At 36.3% G+C, this 25,131-nt stretch overlaps 1 protein-coding gene across 1 annotated transcript in view; it reads right to left on the bottom strand.

The window, feature by feature from the left end:
• The window catches only part of LOC150092333 (Fanconi anemia group A protein homolog), a 388,676-nt gene that overhangs the window by 282,746 nt on the left and 80,799 nt on the right, over window positions 1-25,131 (bottom strand). The window contains exons 9-11 of the mRNA XM_090415063.1: window positions 20,561-20,594; window positions 13,606-13,651; window positions 9,526-9,635 (exon numbers count right to left, since the gene is read on the bottom strand). Coding sequence (XP_090271189.1) covers window positions 9,526-9,635; window positions 13,606-13,651; window positions 20,561-20,594 — 190 coding nt within the window. The remainder of the gene's footprint in view (window positions 1-9,525; window positions 9,636-13,605; window positions 13,652-20,560; window positions 20,595-25,131) is intronic.

Below are 25,131 nucleotides of genomic sequence, written 5' to 3'. Positions count from 1 at the left end.
TAACCCTGTTTAAGGCCTCAATGGAGCGCGATCCATTTTTCCAAATGCTACAAAACTTTGCAGAAATACATCGTGCATCATGCAGAAGCAATATCTAGAAGAGAAAAAAAAAAGTTCCAAAATTCGCCACTGGGGCACTGTAAATGCCAAATGTATGGAATTTGCATACCATGCAACTCGACAAATGTCAGAAGGGTTTAAACTATAATAAATTTAGTTTAATCCTTTATCCAAGTGTAAGCAAACAAAGTTTGCACCTGAAAATATCTTCAGGACTGAGGTAAGATGGTACATCCCTTGGCAACTCGTAGCAAAGGTGGACCAAGCTCTCATCACTCCTTGTATCAGTATCTCCCATAATGCAAAGCACATCTCCTTACACTTGGATAAAGGATTAAACTAAATTTATTATAGTCTAACCAAGTGTGAAATAAATTTCCAACATCTTTCTCTAAATCCAGAGTAATTTAATAATAAGGTGGTACACCGGTTGGCAACTCGTATAGGTAAATATGACCTCTCCATAGCTTCTGCCTTAGTATCACTACTCTGGGTCTGCCTCCCACTGATGAGACCTCAATAAAGGTCGAAACGGGTCTGGGTAGTGGCCCTTCCCTTAATGCATAGCAGTATACATGTCTGCAAGGAGATGTGCTTTGCATTATGGGAGATACTGAGACAAGGGGTGATGAGAGCCTGGTTCACCTTTGCTACAAGTTGCCAAGGGATGTACCACCTTACCTCAGTTCTGAAGATATTTTCAGGTGCAAACTTTGTTTGCTTACACTTGGATAAAGGATTAAACTAAATTTATTATAGTCTAACCAAGTGCAAAATAAACTTCCAATTGCAATGATGTTGCTGCACTCCACAAACTTCGTCATCTGAACAAATGTCAACGAGGTCCACTATCTCCATATGCTCTGTGATGAATGATCAGTCATTTTGAAGAAACAGGATCATTTGGAGTCAGACCTAGCAAGCGATCATAAACCAGTCAGTTCACAACAAGTGAATGAAGTGGCTACTGCTGTTGTGAAGCAGGACATGAATAACAACAGCATTGGTTCCTGCAGTGAACATGATGTCAAGACACATGAACATGCCTTACACAATTGTCTGGAAAATTCTACAGAAGATTCTTCATTTCTAACCATTCAAGATAACCCTGACACAGGAGTTGCACCTGCAGGACTTTGAAAGTCGACTGACATTCGCTGTAACATTCCTTACTTGAGTAGAGTTGGATGCTGCATGGCAGAGGATGATTTTGTGGGGAGAGAAGGCTCATGTTCACCTGAACGGAGCTATGAACATCTGCAACTTCTGGGTATGGGCTAAGCAAAACCCATATGCAATCCAACAAATTCCTTTCCATCCACCCAAAGTTACTGTCTGGTGCAGCTTTACAGCTTCATTTATCATTGGACCATTCTTCTTTGAAGACATTCAACAACCAGATCCTGTGATCTGCTCAGTTACTGCCAATATGTATCACAATATGATAAACAATTTTGTTGTGCCACAGCTATATCAGTGCTTGTCCATGGAGTCAGTCATTTTCATGCAGGATGAGGCTACCACATCAGTTGATCCATACAGGATGTTCTTCGAGAACATTTCACAGAAGCCATAGTGATCAGCTGTGCACATCCCCCATTCACTTGATCTGACCATCTGCGACTCCTGGCTCTGGGGATTTCTCGAAGACAGGGTTTATCAGAATCATGTGTGCAACATCAGTCCAGACCAGCTATGTTCTGTGTGAAGGATGCAGTTTGTGGCATACTAGGAAGAGCAACACGTTGAACAGTACAGCCTGTGAATGCATAACAGAAATGAATAAAAATGTGCTATTTATTCTTGTGTCGCTTTTCTCCTTCTTAGACACACACACAGAAAAATTACCTCCATATCATACAGCATCCCTAGTGACAAATTTTAGAACTACTTTTCCCTCCCTCACATATCGGTTTTGCATAACACACAATGTATTCATGCAAACTTTCACAGAATTTGGATCACTGGGTGGTGCTCCACAAGGCCTTAAAAGGGATATTTTATTTTGATCACCCTGTATTTGCTGAATTAGGGCTCAGGACACAGAGCAGTCATTACTAACACCATGTTCCAACATAAAGATGTGAACAAGTTCATGTGGAGAGAAGACAGAGAAATAAGAAAAATCTCATTAACTACATCAATTGTTGATAGTGATATCTTCATGCTGGTTCAGGATACAACAGCGTACAGAGAATTTTAAATTGGAAGTGACCATTAATTACTTAGTGCAAAGCAAGATAAAAATGGATATTTCATTATAAAGAACAGTATGTAAGAAAGTTTTAAAAAGAATTAAGTTTAGCAGCATTTACAAGTAAACTGTAGACAAACATTATTGAAGAAAATTTGAAGCAGTTTAAAAAGAAGAACCAAACATTTGAGTCTCAGTGGCAAACTCTAAAGAAGACACTGATTGATTCAGATAGGTAAGATTCAGTAAGGACAGAAAAATAAGAACCCCAGGGTGTACACAAGTTAATGAAGCAGTTCTGGAAAACAAGAAAGCATCCCTGAAAGTTTCTAGCAAATAAGTCAATAGATACCCTAAAAGAATACAGAGGAAAATATAAGAGAGGTAAGCTACATGTAAAAGTGGCTAAACAAAAATAATGGAAAGACTTTGGTAAGAATATAGAAAATAATTACCAGGAAGGTGGCAAGGTATTCTGAAGGCAATTTTTCTAACATTTTATTTATCATCATAGAGAGTATTTACATATATACAATAAAGTACACTATTAATTTTCTGTTCAGTATGAAATGTAGAATGCAGTGATTTTTTTAAAAAAAAAAAAACTGTACATCCTTTTTTTTTTTTCCAATATCAATATCATAGCTTATTATTATACAGCTTATTTACATATACACAATTTTTTTTCTTCTAATATCAGTATCTTCTTTATTGTTATTCACCTTACTGACTATTTTGTTACATAATCTGCAGTCTTTGATTACGAGGATTACTTGTAGATGAGTGAGGCGTTTTAATCCCACCTACTTCGAAGCTTGGGTTAGTTTTATGCAGAGTGGGATTAGCCTTCACTATTTATGTTGTTGTTGTTACTGTTTGTAGGCATTGGATGCTGGTGATTTGTGATATGTATATTGATGTTAATGGTATGTTAACTTTGTTGGTATATTTTCCAGAGTTCGTGTTTTAATGTTCTGTAGTTATCTATGTGTTTTAAATTTCTTGGTAGGTTGTTGAGTTGTTTGGGTATCTGATGTGATCTCATAAAAGAACCGTATGAGTTGTTGAAAGGTGTAGGGATGTAGAGAGATGTTGTAGGTCATGTTATACGATATGTGTCACTGTTGTTTCGATAGGTGATGTTGAAATAATTCCTTGTTAAGGTTATGTAGTGTTTCAGGTATTTAATGCTCAGGATTCTGTGTGTCATCATGTGCTGGTCAGATATTGGTTGTTGCATATAAGGTGTCCAAATCACTGTTGACACAATTTTCTTATGTAATATTTCTAATTTTGTTAGGTGGCTGTTTGATGTGTTTGCATAGACTGTTATACCATATCTCAGTAGGGATTCGCAGATACCGTGATATAGGAGTTTTTTTATGTTGGATGGAATTATGTCTTTTACTTGGAAGAGTTTTGCTGCAATGATCTGGAGTTTGGTATGTAGGTATTCTATATGTTTTGTCCATTTAAGGTGGCAATCTATGTACAGACCAAGGTATTTTGCATGTGCTACAGGTTTGATTTCGAGATATTGGCAGGTTTTTTTGTTTTCAATGCGGCGGTGTGTGTGACAGTGTATCGATAGGGTGTGAGGCACATAATTCTTGGGTTGTGTATTATCAACATCTGTGTTATGCTGCCATTGATTACAATTGAGTTTTGGTAGAAGTATGTTGTGATTTCATTTAGGTCTTGTTGTGCTTTGGAGAGAGCCATGTTGATGTCTGTGTGGATTGCTAGTAGTGCGGTGTCATCTGCGCACTGAAATAGTTGACTTCTTATGGCCATGTTATGAACATTGTTAATGTATATGTTGAATAGAGTGGGTGATAATATGGTGCCTTGAGGGAACACCGTGTTTTATTTGTATACCCTGACTGTGACATGTACCTATTTTGTTACTTGTGTTCTGTTTAAAAAGTAGTTCCTGAACCATGTATGCAGTGTTCCTCTTATACCTATTGAGTATAGTTTGGTGAGTAGTATTTCATGTTCGAGTGTATCAAATATATCAAGTGTACCAAATGGAATCAAAGATGATAATGGCAACATTAAAACTGAAGATAAGGATATCCTTGATGTCTGCAGTAATACTTTGAAAAACTGTTAAAATGAAACAAGCAGTGAAAGAACCATATCGGAACATTTTCAAGAGGAATGCAAAGAGAAATATATATACTTGAAGTAGAAAAAGCCATCAAAAATTTGAAATGTTGAATGGCAGATGGAGTAGATGAAAATCGACCAGAAATGCTTAAGTATGGAGATATAAAAGTTCTATGGTGGCCACACTATATAATTCAGGTCATGGTCGGAAGGTCAAATTTCCAATGACTGAAGTAGAGCTCTCAATAATACCATCCGGTATTATTGAGAGCTTCTTCATTCCCCTTTATGGGGAATGAAGATGAATGTGAGAATTAGAGAGGAATTTTTTTTTACTAACTGTTTCAGGTAAGATTTATTATGCAAGCATACTTGAAAATAAGCTGAGAATGATTATGGAAGAGAAACTTGGAAAAGAACAAGCTGGGTTCAGGCTAAATAGAGGTCAAGATCAGAATTTCACTTTAAGACAAATAGTTGAGAAATAGCAGAAATATGACAAGGATCTGTACTTACTTTTTGTTGATCTGAAAAAGGCATATGACAAGGCACTCAGAGAAAAGCTTTTCAAAACACTACAATTATATGGGGTAAATGAAACATTATTCACAACAAAATACACAGTCTATATTTAAGTTGTAAGTCAGCAGTTAGAAATGACAGAAATATAGGAACACGGTTTTTGATGTAAAATCAGGGTTAAGACAAGGATGCACATTATCTCCACTCTTATTCATCATCTACATGGATTTCATTATGAAAGAAAGTAGCTTTAGGCCTGATATTAGAATAACAGCTAGAACAAATTTGGCATGAAAGTCAGCAATAAAAAGACTAAAACTATGCAAATAGGCAGAAATATTGAACACATCAACTGCATTCTGAATGGAGAACCTATAGAACAAGTAAATCATTTCAGCTATTTAGGTGCAGTTTTTAGTGAAGATGGTAAGTTAAACATGGAAATAGACAACAGAATAAGCAAAGCTGGTATGGCGGGTAGTCAGCTGAATAAATTTATATGGAATAAGAGAGAAATTAGCCAAAACACCAAATGAGCAGTATACAAAACAGTGCTCAAACCAGTTTTAAGTTATGGATCTGAGCGTTTGGTTAGAAATAAAGCACTTGATCAAAGAGTAGAGACCACAGATATGAGGGCTCTGAGAAAAATCAGGGATTGAACAGATGGCACAGAATATCCCCAACAGCGATGAGACACTCTTTCACAAACTCGCCATCCAAGAAGACTTTCGATGTTTTAGCAATTTTTTCAGCTATTCAAGCCACTCTTGAAAGTGATCGAAATTGGATGCATGCTTTGTCTCACAGTGTTGTTTTATATTGTATTCTTTTGATACTGACACTGACTCACGACAAATTAAACACACTGGCTTATCGTCGATCAGTACAAAAATGTACAAATTAGTCCACTTTTCATTAAAAAACCGACAAGAATCACTTGATTTATACTTTTTCTTGTAAATGCCATAGTGATGAAAGGTGAACCCAAAAAAGGATCCAAAATGGTCATGTAACAGTTATTACCCACTGAATATGGCTCACACAAATGAAAAAAGTCTGAATATAAAACCACAATAGGCTATGGCTGACACGATGAACATTCATGTGTTTATACAGGAATATCACACTGTTCACGACTGACTCTCTGTGGATGAGATCCTCTTGTATTTATATGAAAATAACGAAGTATCGAGAACCTTCGAGATGTATCTGTAAGGCACTAGACAGGACACTCGAACGAACTACTGCTTCAGCCATCTACCTGTGACATTAGTACTAGTACTTAAGTACTGCTTGGCGCTGGTAGATGGCTGAAGAAGCATGTCTATTTAATATTTATTTTTATACGATTTTATGTAAAGTATCAAATGCACAGCATTCCTTGTGAATCTGGAAAGCATCTTACAATTCTAAATACTGCAGTATAGCTTAGTGGCCCGCGGGCTTCAATGAAATTATTTTTTATTTAATCGCATTTTAATGTTAAGTAGTTATTTTTTCAAAATGGCTGGAGGGCAACCTGTGGTCCTCAAAGCTCTTTGCCATTGCCCACTGGCCATTTTGAAAAAATAACTACTTAATAGGCCATGCATTGAAGACCCCTGGCTTATAGTTGCTTCAATCTCTCATGCATGGGATCAATACACACACACACACACACGCACGCGTGCGTATTCTTTCAAAATGCTTTTAGCATCTGGAAAAACATCCATAATCAAGGTATGCTGGGAATAGTGAAGGCATTATTTTGACAGATTATTAAAATAATTGTGGAAGAGTTATCTGGTCAAGAATGAAAGTAAGCATGAAGCAGGCATAGGTTTCCTGCTAAGTAACAAGGACTGTCAGGCAATGATAGGATACAAACTAGTTAGTGAAAGAATAATGGTTGCAAGATTCAGTGCCCAACCACGATTCAAATATATGCGCCTACTGCAGAGATTGCAGATGAAAACACTGAGAGATTTTACAGGGATCTACAGCTAGAAATTGATGAGGTGCCGGAGCAGAATATTCCAGTCTCATTGGAGGAGACTGGAATGCAAAGATTGGCAAAATAACACAGGATGGGAAAAGATTATGGGAAAATTTGGATATGGAGAAAGAAATGAACGTGGAGAGATGCTTCTGGAATTTGCCACGGATAACAACCTGATGATTTGCAATACCAAATTCCAACAAAAAGATTGTCGTAAATGGACAAGGTACTCCTTCAATGGCAAACACAGGAATATGATCGACCTAATATTAATAGACCAGAAATGGAGAACTTCAGTTCAACAGTGCATCATTCCAAGGAGCTGATGTTGATTTGGACCACAGGATAGTGACTGCGAATATAAGACTAAAACTGAAACAGAAGTACAAAGGAAGGTTCCAAAAAGCTAGAGACATCTCAAAACTAAATGAAGACAGGCTAAGAACAGCATATCAGAACATATTGGAAAATCCCAAGTGAAAAAAAGTGAAAAACAAAATATAAATACAAGAGCAGAAGAGGGAGTAATTCCTGAAAGAGAAAAGATCAACAAGAAATGGATAACTCAGCAAAACCTAAAATTGGTACAAGAGAAAAGAGAACTGAAACTTAAGAGATAATTCAGAGGCAGCAAATGAGTTATACCGTCAAAAATGCAATGAAGTATGGAAAGCAGCAAGATCTGATAAAGCCAAATGGTTGGAGGACCAGTGCAAAGACATTGAACAGTACTATGGAGAACACAAAACTGGAGAGGTCTACAAACTTATAAGAAATGTCAATAGGAAGTGGCAAACAAGATCAGTAGCAGTCAAAGATGAAGATGGTCAAGTATTGATGGACAAGACCGAAATCATACACAGATGGATAAGATATTGCAGCAAACTATATAAAAATCAACTGAATAATACTGCAACAGAAGTAATCAAAGAACTAAAAGCAATCTTTCCACCAGCAGAGATCTTTGAAAATGACATCTTGGAGGAGAAGATGAATAAGGCTATAAAACATCTCAAGAACAACAAGAGTCCTGCAGATGACAACATAATAGGCAAGATGCTAAAATATGGGAAAGAATCAGTTGTAAAAGAAATGCATATGTTATGTAATGAAATATGGAGATCAGGGTATGCTCCCGAAGAGTGGAAAAAATTGGTCTTGGTTGTTCTTCATAAGAAAGGCAGTGATTTAGAATGCACCAATTACAGAACTATCGAGTGATCTTGGCAAAGTGCTGATGAAAATACTAACAGAATGCCTGAAGGGTCATATGGAGGCACATCTTCCTGATGAGCAAGCTGGATTTCAAAAACATTGAGGTACAGTGAAACAAATACTCACACTAAGACTAACAGCAGAGAAAGCTCAAAGAAAGAATAAAAATATATACTGCTCTTTCGTTGACTTCCAAAATGCATTTGATAATATTGACCAAAATATAACATGGGCATCTTGGAATCCTATGGTGTGGACAATAAACTGATCTGCCTGCTGAAAGATATAAACAGCCAAGCACAAGCAAACATCAGGATAACAGGTGCGACTGGAGATTGGTTTGCCACTAGTCAAGGCACAAGACAAGGGGACCCAATATCACCAATCATCTTCATCACACATCTGGGAAGAACACTAGATAAGATTAAAGAAAAAGGTGGAGGCATTTCAATAAATGGCATGAAAATAAACTACCTCTGCTTTGCAGATGCCATCGTCCTGACTGAAGACGACGCAGCAAGGCTGGAACAGACATTGCAAACATTATACACAGAAGGAAAAAGATATGGACTAAATGTCAACTTTGAAAAAACTAAAGCAATGATATTTGGACAACAGGAGTTACTGTTGAGAATTACGATAGACAGATTTCAACTGGAAAATGTGGAACACTTCACATATCTTGGATGCCACATGACGCATGACTTGGACCCAAAAAAAGAGATAAAAATTAGAATAGTCAGAGTAACTATTTTAAAAGCCGTGGACAAAATATAGAAGAGCCAAGCTATAAAGATGCAAACTAAACTGTGCATTGTAGAAACCTGTATCTTCAGCAGCATGCTCTATGGATGTGAGGCCTGAATACTCCTGAGAGAATCTGAAAGGAGGATATTAGCATTTGAGAGGAAGTGCTATAGAAAGATCTTGAGAATAAGCTGGATCCAGAAAGTGAACAATGAGGAAATCTACATACGCACATGAATACAACCAAAAGAAAACCTGATCCAGAAAATAATCAAAAGGAAACTACATCATCTCTTCGGCCATATATGTAGAATGAACGATGAGAGGAAAATAAAAATGCTGCTGTTTGGGATGATCGAAGGAAAGAACAAAAAAGGAAGACCAAACAGAGAATGGGCGATGACATTGTCAAATGGTGCGGCGACTCTATACACAAACTGAGTCATCTTGCACAAAATAGAATGCAATGGAAGAATCATATCAAGATGACATCAGACACCTACAGGCATTGGATCCATGGTTGTTGATGATGATCCTCTAATATCAGATATACACTTTAATTTACTTATCTGAAGTATTTTATTCAAATCTGGCATTAGTTTTCAGAGTGCTTTATAATTATAATCTACAAATTATTTAATTTTTTTTTAATGGCAATATTCCATAATTATTCTTCAATATAATTATCATTTACCTCTTACAGTAGGATTATAACTTATAATGATGCTTAATGCATGGGTGCTGAACTTCTGCACAATAAATCTATCAAGCAGTGGACTTTCCCAAATGGCAATTACAGTTAAACTGAAAAGGAGAAAAGGCATTTAAAAGATAAGATAAAAATGGTACCAAAAGTATTTCAAGACATAAGATCTAATTCTAAATAGTTAAATATTTATAATTTAAACATGAGCTAAGAGGGTGGTCTGAAAAGTTCTCGGCCTAACAATGAAAAAACGAATTTATAATTTCAAAATTATTTTTATTTTTCAACATAATCTCGCTTAAGACTAATACATTTATTCCAGCGATGATTCCAGTGCCATTATTCCATCCCTGTAGTGGTTCTCAGTAAGATCTGTAAAATACCCCTCTACAGCCACAATCACCTCTTGATTCAGAGAAAAACATTCACCAGCGAGAGAAAGTGTTTTAGTTTTGGGAAGAGATAGAAGTCAGAGGGAGCCAAATCTGGGGAATAGCATGGATGTTCCAAAAATTCATAGTGCAGATCCCAAAATTTTCCCATTGCCAAAACACCTTTGTGGGCAGGTGCATTGTACTGATGAAAGACGGTTTTTTTTCTACAAACTGGGTCTTTTCTCTCACGAATTTTTTCGTCTAGTCTGGTTAAAAGATCGGAATAATATTCCCCGGTTACTGTTTTACCCTCTTCAAGATAAGTAATAAACAAAATGCCTTTAGCATCTCAAAACACCGATGCCATGACCTTTCCTGCTGATGGAACCGACTTCGTTTTCTTTGGTGCTGAACAACCGGCTTCTGTCCACTGTTTGGATCCTGGTGTGTAATGGTGAATCCAAGTCTCATTCATAGTAATAAATGAACGCACAAAATCAGTTTCATTCTTGTTAAAACGCTCAAAGCACTGTTCAAAGATTTTCATGCGAGTGCGATTTTGATCTGCTGTGAGCAAACGCAGTACCCATTGTGCACAAGGCTTTTTCATATGCAATTCTTCATGCAAAATACATCCTACACATTCTTTTGAAATGAACTAAGAAAATTTGCTATTTGGCCACATGGTCCAAGCACATTGGATACATTCTTAGAGCATTTAAATAGCCAACACCCCAAAATTCACTTTACAATGGAACTGGAGGCTAATAACTATCTGCCCTTCCTGGATATACTAGTCACACGTCTTCTAGATGGTTACTTATCATTCTCAGTTTCTAGAAAATCCATGCACACACACAGGGAGATATTTACACAAACAATCGCACCATCACCCTTCTTAACAGTATGGTATCTTAAAAACGCTAACCCACAGAGCGAGAACAATCTGTTCCAATAACAATGCTCTTGCTGCTGAACTGGCTCATTTATGCCACACCTTCTTAGCCAATGGCTATAATCCCCACAAGATAGACAAAATACTAAATGCTCCCAAGAAACCCCTCCCACTATCCACCACGGAGAATTACAACAAAACAGTCACTATCCCATACATTAAAGGTATATCGAAAAAGATATCTAGAGTTCTCAATAAACATCAACTACAGATTGTATTCAGACCGTGTGTCAAATTAGCAACTCTCATCTGTTCACCCAAGGACAGCATCTCTCCTTTATCACATCCAGGAGTCTACAAAGTACCCTGCTCATGTGATCAAGCTTACTACATCAAACAGGAAGAACTGTGGACATCCACATCAGCGAACATAAAAGATACATCCGGCGCTATGGCAAGTCAGGCCTAGTAGACCAGGCTTCTTTGGATACCCCTGCGCACAGGATCAACTGGAAGAAAACAAAAGTACTGCACAGAAGCTTTTACAAGTCAGAGAGATTATTCTTAGAAGCAACAGAAGCCATGAAACATACTTCGAATCTTAACAAATATGGCTGTATAAATTTGCCTAAGATTTGGGAGACAGTCATCTTAAGACATAACTAGTACCTGCTTTCTCTCTGTTTTTTTTAATTAATTCTTTTTTTTAACATAGAGGGCACTTAATTAGGACTTTAGTCTTTGTGTTGTTGCTACAATTTTTCAAACTAGTCCCATTATTACACCATGTTGTTTTCTCCCATACTGTGACAAACTGTGTTTTGTGCTCTGAAGATGCTGGTTATAACACCAACAAAATATCAGCAATAAGTCAATAAATAATTATTTACTTATCTTTCTGTGTTCTGATACATTACCATCAAAATTAGTCAACATGTGCAATGAACACATAAGCTTTTCTACACACTAAAGTAAAAAATCAATACTTCTGAAAAGGTGGAAAAATACAAAAAAATAGCAATTAAAATGTTTCCTTACTAAGTGAACTGTAACTGGAGTAGAGGAGAACATTCAATAAGATTTCAAGGAATCTACAACAGAATATAGTCAACTATCACTATAGCAAACTCATAGGAAGAACCACAAACTTAGTTTGCTATAATGGATAGTTTATATATATAGTGAATTTCCTTTAGAATGGCATTGTGCCTACATGACTTTCGTTGGAACATTCTGGTATTTTCTTATAGTGAGAGTTGTTATAGTGAGAAAGTCAACTAAATCAGGAAAGCATGTCTATATCAATTATCATATTTTGTCAAGATGCATAAGTCTTCATTTTTTTTTCTAAAGTAATGGTAAGAACCATCAACACCCAACTTCTATGCTACTTTGAAGACTTCTATCTAATAAATGATAGACAATATGAATTTTGTCATTGCTGATCAACAGAGAACTTACTAACCTATGTCACCCATCTCTAGATAAACACTATGGAAAGGTTTGGCAAATCTCAAGTGGTTACCCTTGATATATCTAAGGCTTTTTACTGACTCTTACAAAGGTCTATTAAGTAAACTTAGTTTACTAAGTTTACTATCTAAGGCTTTTTACTGACTCTTACAAAGGTCTATTAAGTAAACTCCCATCATTTGGTCTGTCCACCCTGACATCTACAATTGGATAGCCAATTGTAGATGTCATTTTGGACTGAATGCTCACTTTGAGTGATAGTGAATGGCATGTTATCTTCTAACTATGCTACTAACACTATAATCCCACAAGGCTCTGTTCTTTTGTCCACCCTCTTCCTTCTATCTATATATAAATGATCTACTCCAGCTGGCTGCCAAACCAGTACACAGTTTTGTTGATAACAGCACACACTGCATTCCTCATCCTTTTCGTTTGACAAACCTTGCAAAGCACAAATCACCACAACCTGTATCTTACCTCAACTACCTTAAAGAGATTTACTTTCTTGGGATAATTCTAACCCCAAATCTCCTGGCACAAGCATATCATAAATATTGCCTCCTATGCATCCAAAAATTAGGTTTTTGCTTTCACTCTAGGTGATACTTTAACTTCAAACAGCTCTTAATCCTATGCAAATCACAAATCAGCCCAACCATTGAATAATGCTCTCACATCTGGTGTGGTGTCCCTAAGAGCTCAATAAAAATACTGGATTCTATACAGAAAAGGGCAGTCAGATGGAGTAATGACTCCTCCTCACTCACTCAATTTCTCGCAGGCCTGTATTTATAGAAGATAGCCTGTATCTTCTATAAATACTTCCATGAATGCTGTTCATCAGAATTAATACCAATTCTGATGAACAGCAGCCAATCAACACCCTTCCATAGTACAATTCTAAACCCACAGAACAAATTTCACCTTCTCTTCATTCATCCCCTCCAATGCTGCCCTCTAGAACAGCCTGCATGTCATATGTTTCCCAAGGAATACAATCCATAGCTTTTTCAAGTCAAATGTGAACAAGTTTGTTATTTCCCATCCACGGTATTAGTTTACCAACCTTTCATGAATGGGTTCTCCATTCATGAAAGGATAATATGATATCACTAAATGAAAGCAATAGCATTACACTGATTCCAAATTCGGAATGCATGCTCAAAGGGAAATGCAGATTGCAAGTTAATCTGAGATGAAACACAACATAGGATGTTTCTGTATTGGTTTCTGCCTTCTGCATGTATTACTGCATTTCAAGGAAGCTAAACATATTCATAAGATTTATAAATAAAATGCACACACAAACACATAAATACTTACATATTAATATTAGAAGCTTCTTTATTTTTTTCTGAAGTTATTAATTCTGCAAAAATTATAAATAAAAAATAAGTAGTAATAAAAAATTGATTCACAATCTTAATATATAAAGATTTGTTATGAGAATGGAAAACTATAGCAATAATAACTTTTTATGCGATATTAAACAGAAGAATTTTTTCCTAATGGTTGAAAGGCATAACTGGAACCTGAAGTTACAATTCACTACTTATAGTCAACTCTCACTATAGCCAATTCATAGGGACTAAAAAATAACTTTTAAAGCAGATAGTTCACTGTAGTGAATCTCCTTTAAAAGAGGAACACTGTACAGTGGACATGGGCTGGGACTTTACAATAGTTTGTTAGAATGGTGTCTGCTATAGTGAGTCAACTATATATCCAAATTATGCAACAGCAAGTAACTTAACTGTTAATATAACCAAATGTAACAATTTAAGTAGTAAGTAACATAATACCTACACATAGTACAGCCAGTTGAACAACATAATCTTTAGAGCAGCCATTTCATATATTACACTTCAGGGTTGTTTTGAATCATTACTACTTTATATTATTGAAGTTTTTATTACTAATAATCGATACCAGTATCAGTACTTGTAATAAATTTATAAATGAGTTCAATTCTTATTTATACTGCAAGGTTTTCTATAATTTCTTTCAGCTAATTCATTAGCCTTAGCTAGGTGAGATGTTTCATTTAATATTAAATTTAACCATAAATGGAAAAAGCAGGATAATCCATTTTCAGGAATGGCAGCTAGTTTTACGGTGCAACAATCCTACTTCAACTTCAGCTTTTCCCACTTAAGTAGGGTTGCTGTTTATTGTGAGTGAGTCTCCTCCACAACCTCTTGTCTTGGGCTGTAGCCACATCCAAGTTCATCATCCTCAAGCCCTCCTCCACCATCTCCCTCCATCATCTCAACCTTGCCTCGTGTATCTTTGCTCCTAAGTTCGTAACTTTCACCATTTTCCTTATAAAGTCATTTCTCAGACGATCCTTTCTGGTTACACTGCACATCCACCTAAGTATTCTCATCTCCACTACCTCAATCCTGCTGATGTTATTTTTCCTCAGGGCCACAGTTTCCATAGCATACGCCATAGCTGGTCTCACTACTGTCCTGTAGATTTTGCCTTTTAGATTGATCGGTACTCTTATCGCATAGCACTCTAGCCATCTTTCTCCAGTTCCTCCATTCTGCATCCCACTTCCTTCTCAGCCTCACCATCCTCTTTCATTGTTGAACCTAAGAATCTAAAGTCATCGACCTTCCTGATGACATTTCCTTCCAGCTCCAGATCTGTCTCCTGGCTGCCATCCACTTTGCAACACATATACTCTGTCTTACTTCTGCTCAGTCTCATACCTCTCTCTTCCTCCAACTTTCCAGTTTAGTAGTCATTTCTTCTCTTGATTCTGCACACAGCACGATGTCATCTGCATACAACATAGTCCAAGGTGCGTCTTCTCTCACCTCCTTTGTCACCACCTCCATCACAATATTAAACAAGAACGGACTTAATGCTAACCTTGATGCAAGCCAACTGTCACTGGAAAACTTTCTGTCTCTCCCAGGCAGGTTCGAACTCTTGTCTTCACATTTCTATACATCTCCTGCACCAACCTGACATATTTCTCTGGAACCTTCTTCTCCTTCAGACACCTCCAGACTTCTTCCCTTGGCACGCTATCATATGATTTCTCCAGATCAATAAATACCAGATGTAGCTCCTGTAGCTTCTCTCGAAACTTTTCCATCATCTGTCGTCGATCGACTAGGCATGAAGCCAAATTGCTCCTTTGCAATCTCAACCTCCTTTATCAGTCTTCTATCAAGAACCCTCTCTAGGATTTTCATTGTGTGGGACATCAACTTTATTCCTCTGTAATTCTTACAGTCTTGTGGGTAAAGGGGATGCAATTGTGCATCCCCTTTACTCTTGCAGATGGGGACAAGAGTACTTTCCCTCCATTCCTCGGGTATATTTTCCTCTTGACAAACTTTTATTAACAGGTCCCACAGCAGGTCAATTACCTCTTCCCCCAGTGCCTTCCATGCCTCCACTGGGATCCTGTCAGGGGCCCACCGATTTTCCATTCTTCATCCTCTTTATGGCTTCCTTCACTTCCACTCTACTAATGTTCTGCACCATCCCCTCATAAGGCTCCCTATCTTCTCTGTGAGTCCTTGCATTTTTTCATTCAAAAGCCCTTCAAAGTATATTCTCCATCTGTTTCTTATATTCACATCCCTCCTTAATACCCTTCCTCCAGAGTCTTTGATCTGTCTCACATTTGCGATGTCCTTTGATGCCTTATTTCTACATTTTGCCAATTGATAAATCTTTCTCTGTCCTTCCTTTGTTTCTAATTGATAAAAAGATCTTGATATGCCATGGCCTTTGCCTGTGCAACAACTTTCTTGGATTCTCGCTTTTTCTCTCTGTACTCCTCTATGTCCTCTTCCACTCTTGACTTGTCCCACTACTGCTTTGCCTTCCTCTTAGCCATCACTGCTTCTTGTACATCATTATTCCACCACCAACCCACCTTCAGCTCTCTGATCTTTCCGGATGTTTCACCAAGCACCTCAACTGAACAGCTTAGAATTGCTTTGGAATTATGTCTCCACCAATCTTGTACAATTTCCAGTCTATCCGAAATCCTCTCTAACACCTTCTTTCTGAAACAGTTCCTCACACTCTCTTCTTTTAAGCAAAACCACTTAATTTTCTTCTCCCCATGGTTTCCAAAGGTTCTTGTCTTGGACTTTATTTTAAAGTCTGCACACAGCAGCCGGTGTTGCTGTGCCACTTGATCTGTTAGGATTACCTTACAATTTGTTACCGCCTTAAGATGTTTTCTTCTAGTCAAAATGTAGTCAATCTGTGAACTATTGGTCCCACTTCTAAATGTTCTCAAATGCTCTTCCCTCTTACAGAAAAAGGAGTCCACAATTGCCAGATCAAATGCTACTGCGAAGTCCAAAATCCTCTCTCCTTCCTGGTTCATCATTTTCACTCCATGGCCACCATGCACCCTTTCACAGTCCCTATTCTGTCTCCTTATGTGTCCGTTCAAGTCTCCTCCGATAATCACCAATAATCCTACTGATTCCCTTTTTTTTTTTATTAATAATGTAGCTCCTACCCATAAAAAGGTTTTCGTAAAAGTATAATGCATTTGTGCCATATATGGGCTAAATTGTTTTTCTACTTTTTTAATGAATTTTACATATATATATATATACACACAGCAATCCCTCGATTAATGCACCTCTGATGAGTGCATTTTCGATTAGTGTGCCATTTTCTTTTTTCTATACCCAAATTCAATTAATGCGTATCTAAAATTAGATTAGTGTGCCTATATACATCTTAAAAATAAATTTTATAGATTTTAAAAATTTTCTATGTGTACATTTTTATGGCTAACTATTTTAAAAAATAACTCACCAGGATGAAATAATTTAGATACCAATTTAAAACATTTTACAGTTATTTACACTGCAAGGTTTTCTATAATTTCTTTCAGCTAATTCATTTATTCATTAGCCTTAGTTAGGTGACCCTCCCCCTGGCCCACTTTTCCCATAAATCCTTCCCCTTCCTCTAAAAAACTGTTTCTAATTTCAGCCCCTTTTTTCATCTTTTTCCCACCCTACAAAACAAGTGCTCCACCCACCCTGAAAAATATTATATGTATATATTACATAAAAAAAAAACCCAGGTTTTTTCAAATTAATTCTCCCACATTGCCTAAGTCCTCCCTACTCCCCTTTCAATACCATAACAGCAGAAGTATGCACACCACAGAAAGAAGACAGGCAACAACATCCAAGAAAAGTTATGTGCGAATTTTCTTCTATTGTGCTACATATATCTGTCTTTAAAATACATCTGAAATGTCCTAAGAAGTCTTGAGTAAAAAGCCAATGACATTAAAAAGGGGCACTCCTAAACAAAAGTAGGCAAAATAGCCGTAAAAATAACCAAGTTGCCTTTCGACCAGTCAGAAAAATCTCCACCTTTCTCGCTTCTCCTAAGGATGATGTGAGACTAACACTCTGCCTACTGGAAATTTGAGGTTTGAAAAGTTCCAAGTTTGGTCTCTTGTAAGTTTCCATTATCTGACCCATAGCTCACACACATTCCTCTTGGATATTGTCTACCAATGTTCTATGCCTCATTTAACAGTTTTTTTTAGCCATTTCTAAGCTTTTTTAACACCCTTCAAAGCATTTCACTACTTTTATATTTATTATTTTACATTTATTCTTGCTTTCCAAATTCTATGACTTTTGATTAGCTACTTTCTTACACAGAGCATAAATTTGGCTTACATTTCTTTCTACATTCTCTAAAGGACTGCTCCTTTAATTTAATGTATCCAACAATGATCTTGTTATTACCTCACACTATAGCAAATACCATTATAGGAAACTCACTTACTATAAAAAAACTACAAAACAGTCCTGACCAGAGTCACATAGGTACAATGCCATTCTAAAGAATAATTTGTTATAACAACTCTCACTATAACATATTATTCTTGTGGTCCCTATGAATTCTCCAAAATGTGAGTTGAGAAAATGTTTTTTTTTGCAGACAATCTAACCACATGCTTCCCTGGCTGAGTCAACATTTTCCTCAGCTTTTTCCACTGAGTCTCAAAAGTCTGGTTCTTGTTAAGCAGACCTTAATCCTACACCAAGTTTGGTCTGCTTTCATCAAAACTCTAACTCCTGCGGACCTAGGATACAACATGCATGATGCTACAGAACGTGATAGCAGCAAACTAGCATTCTTTCAACACATACACAGTAATAAATTTACCATTTTTATTCTGGTAACTTATTTATATATACCAATGGTGAAGTTCTGATAACATTTGATATGTGTAATTAATTGTTTCTAGTCTCTTTTTTTGGAGAACTTATGCTCATATCCTTGCCAATGTAAGTCTGATGACTTACGAAACTTGTATGGTTATATTTCTTTATAACCATACAAGTTTAATGAAACCATAGTTTCATTAAAATTGTTTCTTATCTATAAACATATGGTCTCAATACAGGAAGCTGTCTACATGCAAATGTTATGTGTATAGCTCTAATTATTCTGATGAATTTTTATCAAAGGCAGTGGATTATTGTAGTAATCTCCATCCCCAATAAGTGGTACCATATTACAGTGAAGAATTTAACCATGAATAGTGTAAACATCTTAAAAATGATGCACTGACAAGTTTTTTAACATAATATATTCTATTAATTAGGAACCTCGACTTGTTTGTTAAAAATGAGATGCAGAGTTCCACGTTAGGTTACTGTTGATATGGGGACCCAAATATTTTATCATGTGTTTTTTGGCTAATCTATAGATCCAGATTTGGATACCCCCCCTGCAATTCATTTCATACAATTTTATAATTATTGTGATCTGTTAAGCTGAAATATAATATTTAATTTTATTGGTATTAATTTTAATGCCATTATTAGCCAAGACCATTTATTGAGTTGCAACATATCATGGTTGATATAATTTTCTAAATCTTCAAGAGTTGCCTCAGTATATATTAAAGACATGTCATTGGCAAACAATATAGCTTTTTTTTCTCTAATAGTTTACCAAATAATGGATTGCCTTTCATGTATAAAAGATAGTTTTGTGTTTTACTGCTAACATGGCTCTTTGTATGTGAAATCATATTCTTGTGATAAAACAAATACAATGTCTCTAACCAAAGAATCACAGCAACCAATCATAAATGTGCATGGAATTAACATTAACATCAGACCTCAAAGGAGTCAAAATGTTCAGTGTGGAAGGTCAATACTTTCATGCAAAGAGATTTTCAAATTGTATGTTAAACTCATTCAGTTTCCACACTCCCAGACAATGCATTTCACTCACCAGCTACTCTCCACAAAGAACCTGCTCCTCACTTCTGTATCACAGCTCCTCACGCAGCTTTCAGGGACAACTCTTGTTCTACCCATGTCTCCCTTTACTCTATGAAAAATTTCCTCACACATTAATCTCATAACAATCCTTCACCAACTTGTACATCACAATTATATCCCCTCTTCTATTCACAGGGATCTGGAAATTGCATTCCCTCAATCTGCCCTCATATCCCACATTCCATAAACACCAACATAATAAATCTTCTCCAGACCTTCTCTAAGAAATTTAAAAAATATAAAAAATCCCCATCACCCTGAAAACTAGGAGATCAGATGTGTGCACAGTAGTCCAATACTTGGTCTGATCAAGTACTTACACAAAAGAACCATAACCTCTTTGCTTCTACCCAAGGTGAGGGACTGTTGTCCTCATCATTGCCATAATCTATTGTGAGAACATCACTCACAATTTCAGCAATGACACTTAAAATGAAATATCTCTCTCTCTGCCATCACTTCCAGATTTTTTCTCTCTTCCACCTCCATCAACATTTCCCCATTCTACATAGACATACCAGTCTAGTAGATTTCAAGACCTTACACTACATTAAACTGGTAACTCCACTCATTCATAGTCTATTCAAATCTTCTTGTAAGGCCACAATGGCAGCTCTACTCCTCATAGTTCTTTCTAACTTTCTAGTTAAGCTTGTTCCAATATCATCAATATGCAAATTAAACCATAATGGCCCCAAAACAAATTCCTGTGGTGCTCCACTAGTGACATTTCTCTTTTGGGATACTGTTTCCCATACACAACCTGCTGATATGTACAATTTCTCTAGGATGTGAAAAATGTGATAATTTTTCATTCTGTAATGAAATTAAATCACCAATTTATTGACAGTACTACAATGCAAAAAATTAAGATAAGAAAACCTAAGATTCCCCTATTATGTAATGATATGTTACGCAGATACAGTATAATTCACTGATGAAACAAAAATAAGAATGCTTACTTTGAATAAAGCAATCCACTGTGAATTGAGAAATCTGGAAAATTTTCAATATGTTAATGTCATAAAACTGAAATATCAAATTTAATGTTAAGACAACAAGACAAAATGTAAGATGAGTGAAAAATGCCTGAACCCATAAATTAGTAAAATATAATAATTCCTGGCATACTCTCAAAGATAATTTTTATAAGAACACATCATCATCAAATTCCTGATATACCTCTAGTGGTGTACAGGATATGATAGTACTACATGAAAAATTACATCATTACTAACTTCCTATCTACAATTTTCCTCCAAATCATTCTGTTACCTGCCAAGACTCCAACATTATCAGATCTTATATTTCTATCTTCTAAGGTACTTTTACTGTATCAATTCATCGATATCTTGGTCTTCCTCTGGTCTTTTCCAGCCAACTTGGCAGAGAAAACTTATTTTTGCAAATCTTTCCTCTCCCATTTTGTTTAAGTGGCCATACCACCTGAGATTAGCTCTGCTAACGCATTCCTGGATGCTAATAATGTCGTTCTTTCCTAATATCCTCATTTTTAATATGATATTGCCATTGATGCCATCTGTTTATGCCTCTAATCTTTCTCAAGACTCTCATATCTGTGGTCTCTAGTCTTTGGTCAAGTGTTATTTAGTGTTTTGACTAATTTCTCTTTTATTCCATATAAATTTATTCAGTTGACTTCCTACCATACCAGCTTTGTTGACTCTATTGTCTATTTTCATATTTAATTTACCATCTTCACTAAAAATTGTGCTTAAGTAGCTGAAATGTTTTACTTGTTCTATAGGTTCACCATTCATGATGCAGTTGATATTTTCAATGTTTCTGACTATTTTCATTGTCTTTCTCTTGTTATTCATGATTTTCACACCAAATTTATTAAACATTTATTCTATTTAGTCAGGGAATCTTGCAGACTTGTACTGGATTGATTTAAAAATATTACATCGCCTCCATAAACTAAAGATTTGAGATTAACATTTCCAATTCTGATATCAGGTTTAATATGACTTTCCTTCATAAAGTGATCCATATAGATGATGAATAACAGAGGGGATAATGCACATCCTTGTCTCACACCAGATTTAATATCAAATCACCTTCCTGTACTTCCTTCAATTCTAACTGTTAACTTACAACTCAGCTAAAGACTAAGTATTGCTTGATATTATTATTATTACAGGCGACTCCAGGGAGTCCTTAGACTCATCGAGGGAGTCCCTAAACATCATGTCCACAAAACTATTCGACATTCTCACAGTATTTATCATACCTTGCCTTGAACTCATTCACTGTCATAGCACCCACAACAGACTCTGGCAGCTTATTCCACTCATTTACCACTCTAAAAGTAAAGAACCCAGCTCTAACACCCTTGCTAACCACACTCTTGCCCAGCTTCCATAGATGTCCCCTAGTTCTCCCACCACCAGTCCTGATCTCAAAAATATCCTCTGAATTAATCCTATAGAAACCCTATAGCAATTTGAATGTCTCAATCATATCTCCCCTTTTCCGCCTATCAACTAATTTCTGCAACCCACAAATCTTCAACCTGTTCTCATAAGGTTCATTCTATAGACCTGCTATCATCTTGGTCACTCACCTCTGGATCCTCTCCACCTCCTCCCCATCAAGAAGAAACCTAGGTGACCAAATCTGGGCACAGTAGTCGATTCATATAATTCCACCTTGACACCATATAACTGCAGAGTTTTAAATAGCTTTTCTCTTGGCCCTCGTCATATGCCTTTTGCAGGTCTACAAAACTTGAATACAGATCTTTGTTATATTCCCACAATTTCTCAACTATTTGTTGTAAAGTGAAAATCCTGACAGCCTCTATATGGCTTGAATCCACCTTGTTCTTCACCAAGTTTCCCTTAAACAATCCTTCTTAACCGTTTCTCAAGTAAACTTGCATACATCTGACCAGGAACACTTAGTAGGGAAATGCCTCTGTAATTCTCATGTTCAGTTTTATTCCCTTTTTGTATATGGGTACTATGAGAGCTGTACTCCAATCATTTGGAATTCTTTCCTCTGTCCAGGCCTCTGAACTATGCTGTGCAGCCACTACAAGACTTTTATAGCTCTGTACTTCAGCCTTTCTGGTCAAATATCATCTACTCCAGCTGCCTTTCCACATTCAGGCTTTTGATGGCTTTTTCTGCTTCAAGTACAGATGTGTAATCCTGACTGCATGACTGTTGAGCGTTTTTTTACCATTCTGCTGTCACTGCTTGTTTCGTTTAACAATTTTTCGAAGAAATTACTCCATACATCAAGGATAACACCTTTTCCAAGAAAGTGAAAATAAGACATGGACTCCTTCAAGGCAGCATTTTGAGCCCACTCTTTTTTTCCATCTACTTAAATGACTTAGACAAAAATATAAATAAAGAAACAAAGATAGCTATGTTTGCTGATGATTTGGTCCTATTCTGAGCTCACAACAACTGAGAAACTGCCGAAGGTCACTTATACCAAGCCATTGAAAGTTTTTCTACATACTGTGAAAAACAAAAAATCAAAATTAACCCTACTAAATCAGAAATTTGCGTATTTACTATTAATAACCACCTTAGAAAGTGGAGACCAAAGATTAAGCTAAACAATCAACTAATTACATTTAATGAAAACTCCAAATACTTGGAGTTACCCTAGATCCATCACTAAACTTCAATAAACATATCAACAATGTTGCAGTCAGAGCAAAAAGAAGACTAAATATCATGGAAAGTATCTCAAGTAAAGAGTGGAGAGCCGAAGCTAAAATCTTAAAAGTCACATACACCTCTATTATACGATCCATAATGGAATATGCTTTGCCCATCTGGACGCATACATCACAAACCAGGTTAGACAAGCTTATAAAATTCAGAAAAATGCAGCTAAAATCATACATGGACTAAGGAATATAACTCCTGGAAAAATAGCAGAATTTGAATCCAACCTTGTTCCTTTAAAAATTAGTTAGCAAGAAAATCTTGCTAAATTTGTAGAAAAAAGAGCCAACCTTGCACATCATAGAACAAGTGAACTTTTTAAAAAGTGGCAACGAATAAATAGAATAAAGAGAAAATCAACAATTTATGAAATCATGGAAAATAAAATTCCCTTGGATTGTCCGAATAAAATAGCCAACTACCCAGCATTTCCTCCAAATCAAGACAGGAAAAATATAGTTATTAATTTTGAAATAGGGAAACATGAGAAAAAAAGGCTAGAAAACCCTGAAATTTTGAGATCACTTGCTCTTTCAAAAATAATGGAATATGGACCTGACTCAATAAAGATCTACACAAATGGCAATTCTGAGAGTGGCGTAAACTCATCTACGAGATGATCTGAGAAGTTCTTGGCCTAACAATGAAAAAAATGAATTTCTAATTTCAAAATTATTTTTATTTTTCAACATAATCTCCCTTAAGAATAATACATTTATTCCAGTGATGCTCCACTGCCATTATCCCGTCCGTGTAGTGGTTCTCAGTGAGATCTGCAAAATACCCCTCTACAGCTGCGATCACCTCTTGATTCGAAGAAAAATGCTGACCAGCAAGGAAGACTTTTGGTTTTGGGAAGAGATAGAAGTCAGAGGGAGCCAAATCTGGAGAATAGGGTGGATGTTTCAACAATTCATAGTGCAGATCCCTGAATTTTCCCACTGCCAAAACACCTTTGTGGGCAGGTGCATTGTCCTGATGAAAGATGATTTTTTTCTTCTGCAAATCAAATCTTTTCTCACAAATTTTTTCCTCTAATCTGGTTAAAAGATCACAATAATATTCCCTGATTATTGTTTTATCCTTTTCAAGATAATTAATAAACAAAATGCCTTTAGCATCCCAAAACATCGATGCCATGACCACCGGCTTCTGACTCACTGTTTGGATCCTGGTGCATAATGGTAAATCCAAGTCTCATTCATAGTAATAACTCGATGCACAAAATCATTTCAAAGCGTTTTATTCTTGTTAAAACGCTCAGAGCACTATTCAGAGATTTTCACGTGAGTGCGTTTTTGATCTGCTGTGAGCAAGCACGGCACCCATCTTGTGCAAAGCTTTTTCATATGCAATTCTTCATGCAAAACACATCCTACACATTCTTTTCAAATGCCTATAGTCTCAGCAATTTCACGCACTAGGACTTACCGGTCATCCAATACCATATCATGAGGAATGATTTCTGGTGTTGTTACACTTTTTGGACATCCTTCATGTGGATCATATTCGAGATTGGTATGGCCACATTTAAACTCAGCAGCCTTTTTTAATTGTCGAAAACGAAGGAGAAGAGTGCCCATAAACTTTTATGAACTTTGAATGAATTTCTTTTGGCATTAAACCTTCTTTTACAAAGAATTTATAACCGCATGATAGTCAATTTTATCCATTTCAAGGGATATAGACAACAGTTTTGCTTCAGACAGCTATATAAAACAAGCTACTACTTGATAGAATGACTTGCAATTTCACATGGATGCTTATGACAGATGTAACAACTTAGAAAAAAAACATTTTGCCGATAGTGTTGCCATCTATGG

Source organism: Typopeltis vanoorti, chromosome 26 (assembly GCF_054136105.1).
Source record: "Typopeltis vanoorti isolate ZY-2024b chromosome 26, IOZ_Tvanoo_1.0, whole genome shotgun sequence".
NCBI classification, from domain to species: Eukaryota; Metazoa; Arthropoda; class Arachnida; order Uropygi; family Thelyphonidae; genus Typopeltis; species Typopeltis vanoorti.
The sequence above is the reverse complement of the archived record's forward strand: the minus strand, read 5'-3'. Positions and strand labels throughout refer to the sequence as shown.